The sequence below is a fragment of the Mandrillus leucophaeus genome, unplaced genomic scaffold (genome assembly GCF_000951045.1).
Source record: "Mandrillus leucophaeus isolate KB7577 unplaced genomic scaffold, Mleu.le_1.0 Scaffold216, whole genome shotgun sequence".
NCBI lineage: Eukaryota > Metazoa > Chordata > Mammalia > Primates > Cercopithecidae > Mandrillus > Mandrillus leucophaeus.
Genome location: NW_012102210.1, coordinates 3,751,732 through 3,762,460, shown reverse-complemented (window position 1 = coordinate 3,762,460; position 10,729 = coordinate 3,751,732). Strand labels below are relative to the sequence as shown.

Below are 10,729 nucleotides of genomic sequence, written 5' to 3'. Positions count from 1 at the left end.
GGGTTTCACCATGTTGGCCAGGCTGGTCTTGAACTCCTGACCTCAGGTGATCCACCCGCCTCAGCCTCCCAAAGTGCTGGGATTACAGGCGTGAGACACTGCACCCTGCCCATTATCTTCTCTTATTCAACTTGCTGAGGAGGAGTCTTCTGCTTTTCTATTCATTGACAGGTGACCTGTTTCTGATTGTTTCACTCTACAAGTTTTTAGGATCTTTCTTTTCTTCATAGTCACTGTTCTAAAATTTCATAATGATCTAGCAAAGTGTGGGGAGTTTTTTTCCCAGTCATTTTTTGTGCAGAGTGCTCAGTTGACCCATTTTACGTGAGACTGTTATCTCATAGTGTTGGGGAGACCTCTTAGTTATTTTAAAAAGTACTTTAAAAAATTTAATAATAAAATACCTCAAATGTGTACAATATGACAGACATTGATATATTACTGTCCAGAATTAACAGATGTTAACATTTTATCATATTTGTTTCATACCTACATGTATATGTATAATCTATCCAAAATACCAAAGATCATCAAGCATCATTAACTTTATCCCTCCCCAGAAGTAACCTGAAGTTGGTGTGTATCATTCCTCTGCATAATTTTATGATTTTATTACTTATAAATGTAACTATAATCAGTATTGGTAGTGTTTTGTTTGTTTGAAAATTTTATGTAAATAATATCATTTTGTTTTACAACTTTGTTTTTCTCATTATGTTTTTGAGATTTAGACATGTTAATACATAAAAATCTAGTTCATTCATTTGAACTGTCCATAGTTATCCATTATGTGTCAGTTAGGAAGGCCTCAGCTAAAAGTAACATAAAACTTAGCTAGCAGTTTAAATGTAGAGATTTTTTTTTTTTCAGGTAACAGGAAATCCAGGGATAAGCATTCCAGAGCTCAGTGATATTCTCAGGAACCCAGATTTGTCTTATCCTTCTGCTTTGTCCTTAGCCTGTGCCTTTGATCTTCATACCTGTCACCTCATTGTTGCAAGATGGCTGCTTTATCTCAAAGTCTCAAGGTCCGTGCAAGAAAGGAGGAGGGTAAAGGACAAACTATGCATTCCAACTGTGTCACTTTCAATCAGGAAAATAAAAGCTTTCCTGGAAATCTTACCCAAGGTACTTCTACCTAAATCTCATCGGCTAGAATAGTGTCACATGACTACTCCTAAAATCAGTGACTGGCTAAGGGCAACCAGATTACCATTAATGGTTTATATAGATCCCAACTCATGCCTGAGCCTAGGGAAGGTGACTGCTGGCAATCAAGGGCCCTGTGTCTCTACCTGAACAAAATGGAGTTTTGTAAATAGGCAAGAAGAAGAGGGAATGGATGTTGGGCAGTGTAGCAGACATGCTAGATAACTACCCAATGCCCATTCTCCCTTTTTCCCTTACTGACAGACTCAATTTTATTTTTTTCCAGTAAAAACTTACTTTCCTAGAGTCCTTTGTCATATGACCCAGGTATGGTTTTCAGTAACCACATCTAGGTCACCTTTGTCAACAAGTAATTTTTAGTGGAAGTATATCCCAAATATTGTACCAAACATACACTCAAAGTTATTTGTTGTTATCTGAAATTCAAATGTAACTGGGCAAACTAGTTTTATTTGCTAAACTTGGCAACTCTATCCAGGAAGGAAGAAAAAGGAGAAGTGAAGGGGCTTTCTTCTGAAAATGCTTTATCTAGGAAGGGACTCCTTCCTCAAGTTCTTTCTCCTGCAGTTCTTCAGCCAGAGAGAGCTGAAGAGCATCTGAGGGAAGTGATTCTTTTTAGTTGGCCATAGTGCTACTGTGGTTGGAGCAGAAGTCAGAAAGTCAGAGCAGCAAGGGCAATGGGCATCAGGGAAGTAGCTAGTAGCATTCTCCACAGGTGTTTTATACTCTCCAAATAGTTACATCCAGTGGTGATGTTCAAAATATTTAACAACCAACATGGCACTGATGTTGACCAACCAAAATGAATACCTGATCACTAAAAATGGACACCAACCATAAAGAGCAGCCATACCAATGCATATCGGTGGAATATCAACGCTGTTTCTATTGCTATTTTCAGGGAAATTAACACTCACTTGATTTATTATGACTGTGTAAATATTGCCCACAGTTGAGTATAGTGTACCATGATTACTTTTCCTTTCTGTGACTATTCTTGACAAGCTTTTTGTATCCTCTCGTAATAGTCAAACACATCAAGACCATTTTTCAGAACCAGGTTTTTTCCTGAGGACATCCTGTCCAGTGCCTGCTCTAAAATGTGCCTGTTGCTCTCTGGACTGTTGCAGGGTTCTTCTCCGGCGACTTTTCTTTGCCCATCTTTTGTGGTGAATCCCGTTTTCCAGACTTAATTTCTGTCTTAGTGCAAGTCCTTCATCTTGTTAGAGTTCCTCCTTCAATCACTTCCTGAAATAAAGGTGCATCGAAGGTAAATTTTTGAGATAGTTTATGTCTGAAAATGCCCCTATTCTACTCTCCCACTTGATTGATAGCTTGATTGGGACTGGAATTCTAGGTTGGAAATAATTTTGTCTCACTTTTGGAAGCATGATTTCATTGTCTTGTAGCTTCCACTATAGCGATTGAGAAATCTGATGTCAATTCTTGTTTCGGATTCTTGGTAGGTGACTTATTTTTTTCTGGAAGCTTTTAAGATCTTTTTATCCATGATGTCCTAATGCTTCATAATCATGTGACTTGGAGTGGATTTTTTAAAAATTATTTTTTCTGAGCTGAATGAAAGTTCTTTCAATCAGAAAATTCAAATCCTTCAGTTCTGGAAAATATTCTCATGTTATTTCATTGATAATTTTCTCTCCACTATTTTTTTATCTCTGTTTTGGGAATTCCTATTACTTTGATGTTTGGGCCTCCTGGATTGATTCTCTGGTTTTCTTGTTTTATCATAGTATTTGTTTAATCTCTTTTTATTTGTGTTCTATTATCTGATATACTCCTTCAAATTTATGTTCCAAGTCTTTTATTGAAAATTTTCTTCTAAGATATTTTTAATTCTGCTTTTCTTGTTGTCATGAATACAATGTCTTTTCTTGTCTCTGTTGTGATTTCCTCTAATTTGGTCTTGAGAGCTGTCTCTGCAGAGTAGCCAGAAACCAAGATAGCCACTTTCTAGGAGAGCTCTAACCAGGAGGAAAATAAGGTTTAGGTGGTCAGGTGAGACACAATGAAACCAAAATGCATAAAACAGAAAAAATTTATTACTTACAGATCTTGGAGAGGTTAGGGGTAGCTGGCGGGAAGTCAAGGGGCAGTAGGATGTTCAATCAGTGAATGGGGGGAGAGAGAGAGAGAGAGAGAGCGAGCGAGAATCACATGGGGAGGGGAAGTTTTAACTAGGCCAAAGGAGTACAACTAATTGGGTTTCAAACAACTTATGTCAGGCCAAAAACTGGATGCCAAGGAAGGAACTATATTAAACAAACCTATAACAATCTCCTTGAAGATATTAACTATCTTTGTTTTTGTCTTTGTTTTGTAATCTTTGCACGGGGGTCATGCTAATCTTTTATTATCCCAATTTTAGTATATGTGCTACTAAAGTGAGCACCAGTTACATAGTTTTTAAAATAACTTAAACATTTTAAAATATATATTTAGGGAGTAAAAGTGCAGGTTTCTTACATGCATACATTTCATTGTGGTGAAGTTTGAGTTTAGGGTACTCATCACCCGAACAGTGAACAGTGTACCCAATAGGTCACTTTTCAACCCTCACCCCCTCCTACCCTCCTATCTTTTGGAGTCTCCAGTGTCTGTTATTTCACTCTACATGTCCGTGTGTACCAATTGTTAGCTCCCACTTTTAAGTGAGAACACACAGGATTTGTCTTTCTGTTTCTGAGTTATTTCACTGAGGATAATGGCCTCCAGTTTCATCCATGTTGCTGCGAAAGACATGATTTCATTTTCTATGGCTGAGTAACATTCCATTATAAATACACACACACATATATATATATATTACATTTTCTTTATCCAATCCTACACTGATTACACTTAAGTTGATTCCATATCTTTGCTATTGTGAATAGTGCTGCAATAAACATACAAGTGCTGGTATCTTTTTTAATATAATGATTCTTTTCCTTTGGGCATATACCAGTAGTGGGATTGCTGGATCAAATGGTAGTTTTATTTTTAGTTCTTTGAGAATCCTCCATACTGTTTTTCATAAAGGTTGTACTAATTTACATTCCCACCAACAGTGCATGTTTTCTCTGCAGCCTGGCCAACATGTGTTATTTTTAGACTTTGTGTGTGTGTGTGTGTGTAAGACAGTCTCACTCTGTTGCCCAGGCTGGAGCGCAGTGGCACAATCTCAGTCTGCAACCTCTGCCTCCCGGGTTCAAGCAATTCTCGTGCCTCAGCCTCCTATCTGGGATTACAGGCACGCACCATCACACCTGGCTAATTTTTGTATTTTTAGTAGAGATGGGATTTTACCGTGTTAGCCAGGCTGATCTTGAACTCCTGACCTCAGGCCATCCCCCCACCTCGGCCTCCCAAACTGCTAGGATTACAGGCATAAGCCACCTTGCCAGGCCTAGACTTTTTAATAATAGCCATTCTGGCTGGTGTAAGATGATATCCCATTGTGGTTTTAATTTGCATTTCTCTGATGATTAGTGATATTGAGCATTTTTTATGTTTGTTGGCCATTTCTATGTCTTCTTTTGCCAAATATCTGTTCATGTCCTTTGCTCACTTTTTAATGGGGTTGTTTTTTCTTTTTGAGTTGTTTGAGTTCCTCGCAGATTCTAGATATTAGCTCTTTGTCACATGCACAGTGTGTAATTTTTTTTTCATGCTGTAGGTTGTCTGTTTACTTTGTTCATTGTTTATTTTGCTGTGTAGAAGCTTTTTAGTTTAATTAAGTACCATTTGTCTATTTTTGCTTTTGTGGCATTTGCTACTACATAGTTTTAATGGTTTCTTTGGCTGCCTACATTGCTCCTGCTTCCTTGGACTTTTTCTTTTCCTGTTTGTTTTGGTGTCTGTCATTCTGGTGATTCTTGGCTGGCTGTTCATGTTTTGAAGTGGAACTGCTAAACAGCTGCCAAGTGGCCAGGCTGGACTTGTTGAATGATAGACTTACAGTGGGCAATTGGATGCAGCCCTTGCCATTTTGCCAGAGGTGCCCAAAATGTTGGAACCTGAAAGTTCTCCAATGTCCTGCCTGGAGGGCCTAACCTTCATTAGGGTTCTAGGAGTCCAACAGGCAAAGGGCTGGGGGGCTAACTGCATTTACTTAACTCCTTTTTGTTTCCCCAGTGAAATTACTCCTTTTTGCCCTCAGCTATCTAGGGATCTTCTGTCCTAGGCTTTAGTCTCCTACAGGGCACCTCCATATTCTGAGTAGAAGGGGCATTATAGGAGACTAGAGCCTAGAAGAGAGACCTGAGGATTTAATCAGAACTCCTTATGAAGATTTCCCACCATCTCCCCTGTGTTCAGCCCACTCTGCATCATGGTCTTCAGATGTCCCTATTGCCTCTGATGTCCTATTTCTATCTTTGAGAAACATTTTGTATATGTAGAAGCTATCTAATCCTTGAAGGTTCAGATAAAACATTTTAAAAAACTATTTGTTCCTGGTGTTTATTTTTCTTTGCATTATAGAAAAATTTTCAAATACAACGAAAGTAAAATAAATGATGATGACCCTATTAACTTAAAAATCACATAATCTATGCGTTTAGAGAGAAGTATTTCTTGTAAAGGGTTGCAGGCTGCAAGGTGGCCATGTTACAGGCTGGGAACCATAGCCTTAGGGTAGATCAGAGATGGGCACTTTGAAGGAAGAGGGGTAATGACTGGGTTGGCCAAACATGCATATTCAATAGGTTACAGGAGGATCTATGAATATTCATGAAGGTGGTCCTGATACATGTGTATTGAACAAACATGCATATTACACATGCCCATATTCACCTTGGGATGGGGCCGTTACATTTAAATGTATTACATTAGGCATTATACATTAGAATATCTTTGTAGGAGTTCAAGTGCACAGCCTCTGTAAACTGACCAGAACCAGTCCATGGTTCGTGATCTTATCAGGAGAAAGTTACTGAAGTTAGTCTTCTGTCCAATCAAAGCTTATAGTTATGGCTTATGGAGCAGGGGGTTGGTTAGTCAGCGTCTGCTGGTAGATGTGCTGCGAATTGTTCTAATATTGCTTGTCTCAAGGCCAGTGCTTATTTAGCTGCTAGAGGAAAAGAAAAACCTTGTGGCAGTTAGGACACAGCTATTCTTCAAGTGTAGGTGTGCATGACTTAACCCTTGCCTGGCCTGGCTTTAGGTCTTGTTTATAGTTTGGTACCTTATTGCCACAAAGGATCTGTTCTGTTAGTCTTATTCTCAATTTTAACATAAATGCTGATCAGTTATGTCTACACTGCAAAAAGGAGAGAATATAACAAGGTGTATCTGACCTCCTATCCTGTCTTGGCCAGGATTTCGGTTTTTAATATATGCCTGGGATCCCGTTGGCCAAGAGGGAGTCCATTCAGTTGGTGGGGAGGCTTAGGATTTTATTTTTAGTTTACAACTCTTTTTTTTTTCAAATCTTTTGTAGCATAACTTCAATAATTATCAATATATGACTGATTGTGGTGCCTTTCCTACAATCATTTCAATCATTTGTTATTGGTTAATTTAGGTTTTCTAATTTTTTTAAAGTCAATTTTGATACTTCTATTACTTTTGTAGTGAAGTATCCATTTATTAGCCTTGTGGCTAAGGGTTATAGTTCCAGAAACAGATTGTCTGGTTTTGTTTTTCCATGTGGGTAGTCATTGAAGCTCTCTGTGCCTGGGTTTCCTCATTTGTAAAATGGGAATAATAATGTTATTTATTTCATAGGATTGTTGAGAAGATTCAATTAAATCATATATGCAAAGCACTTAAAATAGTATCTGGCACATAGCAATGTAATTGTTATTGTTTAAGTTTTATTGTTATTATTTAAGTTTTAAAATTGGCATGAATTTTTTAATGGAATTATAATTTTTAAATTCCCAACTATATTTTAAGTTATGTCCCTTTTTCATTCCTAGTGTTGTTTACTTAAAATTCTTCTTTTCTTCTGATTGATCTTACATAGAATGCCTTTGTTTTTTCTTTTTTTTCTTTTTCATAGAGACAGAGTCTCACTCTGTCACCCAGGCTGTAATGCAGTGGCACAATCATATATGGCTCACTGCAGCCTCAAACTTCTGAACTCATATGATCCTCCCACATCAGCCTCCCAAGTAGCTTAGGACTACAGCACACTATCACACCTGGTGCATATTTATATATACACACACATATATATATTTATAAAATATGTATCTAATATAGATATACACATATATCTAACAAGATATATATATGTGTGTGTATTATAGAGATGAAGTCTCATTATGTTGCTCAGGCTGGTCGTGAACTCCTGGCCTCAAGCAACCCTTCTGCCTTGGCCTCCCAAAGTGGAGGGATTACAGGTGTGAGCCACCACAGCCATCCAAACTTCCAAATTTTTTTTTTTTTTTTGAGACGCAGTCTCGCTCTGTCGCCCAGGCTGGAGTGCAGTGGCGCGATCTGGGCTCACTGCAAGCTCCGCCTCCTGGGTTCACGCCATTCTCCTGCCTCAGCCTCCCGAGTAGCTGGGACTACAGGCGCCCGCCACCTTGCCCGGCTAGTTTTTTGTATTCTTTTTAGTAGAGACGGGGTTTCACCATGTTAGCCAGGATGGTCTCGATCTCCTGACCTCGTGATCCGCCCGTGTCGGCCTCCCAAAGTGCTGGGATTACAGGCTTGAGCCACCGCGCCCAGCCGCTATCTTAATAATCTTTTAAAGTAATTGCCTTCTTTCCTTGTTCCCTCTAAGTATGCTGCATCCCACAAGTTTCAATATGTTGTATTTATAAATGTTGAGTTCAAATATTTAATAATTTCTATTGTGGTTTCCTGTTAAACCCATGATTAGAAATTACTATATATACAAGTATATTTATATAAAATAATTTTGAATGATGGTTTTAATAGGAAACCACAATATAAATTTGGCTTATTATATATAAACTATAGAAGCATAATAAATTTACTTTTCTGAGGCTTTTCTGTGACTTAGTATATGTGCTTTCTTTGTAAATGGTGTCATTTGTACTTGAAAAGGAAGTGTGTTCTCTGTTTGAAATTATTCTTCAATTTGTTTATATGTCCCTTTTTTTTTCTTTTTTAAGACAGAGTCTTGCTCTGTTGCCCAGGCTGGTGTGCAGTGGTGCAATCTCAGCTCATTGCAAAGTCCGCCTCCCGAGTTCAAGAGATTCTCTTGCCTCAGCCTCCCTAGCAACTGGGATTATAGGCGCATGCCACCACACCTGGCTAATTTTTGTATTTTTAGTAGAGATGGAGTTTCAGTATGTTGGCCAGGCTGGTCTCGAACTCCTGATTTCAGGTGACCCACCCTCCTCAGCCTCTCAAAGTGCTGGGATTACAGTTGTGAGTCACACCACACCTGGCTATATGTCCTTTTGTCTTAGTTTTTTATCTGTATTAAAATCTCCCATTGTGACTATGGATTTGGCCATTTATCCTTGAAATCCTACCCTTTTTAATGTATACATTTTGAGGCTGTGTTCCTTTTACTTTATAGTCATGAAGGTGAAGGAGAAGGCTGGGGTAGGAAAGCTGGACCACACTAACCACAGGAGGAGATTTCCGGATCAGAAAGGTGAGGTCACTTTGAGGACTTTACGCAAATCTCAGGAGGCACTGAGAATTCTCTGGATGTCTTTATAACAACTCTTGCAGCTGGAGAGTCTAGGGAGCAGGTCCCTTTTCCTGACTCATCCACAGTGTCTCCTTAAGGCTGGTGGGACCAGCCTTCATGGTATCCCCAGGTGACTGCATGGTCAGGCCGGAGACAGGAAACTGCCACTTTGCCTGTGTGGATTAGAGTATAGCTTCCCCAACACAAAATGTAACTCACCTAATTTTACAAGATCTGCAAACCATAATAAATGCCAAATATCAACATTTTATATTAATAGATTCCCAAACTGCCAGCTCAGTTAAAACCAGTGCAAGAGGATGTTGGGGTGGCAGGTATTTCTCTTGCTCCAGAATTGCTGACTTTAGAGGCCCGAAGCCTCCTACACACTACAGAGAAGAAGCCACAGGGCTTATGAAAAGGCAATCAGACGGGTGGCTAGTGCCATCATTACCCCAGCCCCATGTGAAGGAAAATACCAACCTCACTGTCCACCTACAGGCTCTGTGAGCTGCAGAATGCGTAGAGCCACTTTGGAGCTGTCAAGCAAGAAAAATGCCCTAAAGAGTTGCTAGGAGAACTTGGCACATGTCCTGAGCCAAACTGCAAGATACTTACAGTGAGAGGAGAGGTCCTGCAGAGCCACGAAGGAGAATGTAGACTTGGGTGAGGGCAAGCCACTCTCCACAGTTCACCAGCTAAATCACCATGCTCTTTTGATTATGATAGAAGCCAAGAAAATATGGGACAATTTAGATTCAGAACAGAAAGTAAAATATTTTTTTGACAGCCATCTCCTCTGATTTTTTTAATAAGTATACTCTTCCTGTGTATGGCCCCTTACAATTTGCATAATCATGTTCTCATACATGATCCCATTCTATCTTTTCAGACGCCAGTTCGGTAGAGAAAGGATTTTCATTCCCACATTACAGATGAGTTCACTGAGTCCCACAGAGGCAGGATGGCCACAGATCAAGTAAAGGACAAACCAGGGAGCACCCAGGGCAGCTGCCTCTTGGGTTGGGGTCTTTTTGATAATACCTGCTTCTTTTCATTTCCATTCCTGGCCTCAAGGGTGTGGAGAATAGGAACTTGTCGTTGGAAGACCCAAATATGCTAAGCCCTTAGAGTGGAACTACTTACCTCTAAGTGCTAGTGTCTACTTCTTATCTCAAATTGCAGCTTGCTTAAACAATGCAGTGTAGGGAAGGGAAGTTCCACCATGATATGGGGAGGTGAGAGGAGGAAGAAGGGAAACTAGTCATTCTGACACCCGTCCCCTAGGAAGCGAGGCCACACTTCATAATAATCTCCACTTCATTTTTTTCATCCCTGTTACATCCAGGGGAGAATGGGATCCAGAAGAGCATGCAGTGGGGTGAGCTGGGACTATATACAGATTTGGACACTGACATCCAAGTAACCTGACCCCCAGTACCTAGGAATGCACCAACCAGAGTAGACTCATACAACATCTCTCTAAAGCATATTCAACATCTCTCTAAAAGGCTTAGACATGCTTCTCCATAGTTCAGTTGAGAAACAGTATAGTGTTATTTGAAAGTGGACATAGATTAATTCTAACTGTATATTGCAAAGTCTAGGGCAACCACTATAATTTTTTAAGGGGTATAATTGATACACTCAGAGATGAGAGAAAACAGAATCATATAAAGTGCTCAATTAAAACCACAGGAGGAGCTGGGCATAGTGGCATGTGCCTGTAGTCCCAGCTACCCAGGAGACAGAGGCAGGAGAATTGCTTGAGGCTAAGAGTTTGAGGCCAGCCTGGGCAATATAGCAAGACCCTCTTTCTTAAAAAAAAAAAAAAAAGGACAAGTGTTGGCCAGGCGCGGTGGCTCAAGCCTGTAATCCCAGCACTTTGGGAGGCCAAGACAGGCAGATCACGAGGTCAGGAGATCGAGACCATCCTGGCTA

At 39.7% G+C, this 10,729-nt stretch overlaps 1 protein-coding gene across 1 annotated transcript in view; it reads left to right on the top strand.

Annotated features, from left to right (window-relative positions):
- Positions 1–10,729, top strand: part of SLC4A5 (solute carrier family 4 (sodium bicarbonate cotransporter), member 5) — a 118,843-nt gene that overhangs the window by 5,226 nt on the left and 102,888 nt on the right. The window contains exon 2 of the mRNA XM_011980707.1: positions 8,672–8,749. Within this exon, the coding sequence (XP_011836097.1) occupies positions 8,674–8,749 (76 nt within the window). The 5' untranslated portion in view covers positions 8,672–8,673. The remainder of the gene's footprint in view (positions 1–8,671; positions 8,750–10,729) is intronic.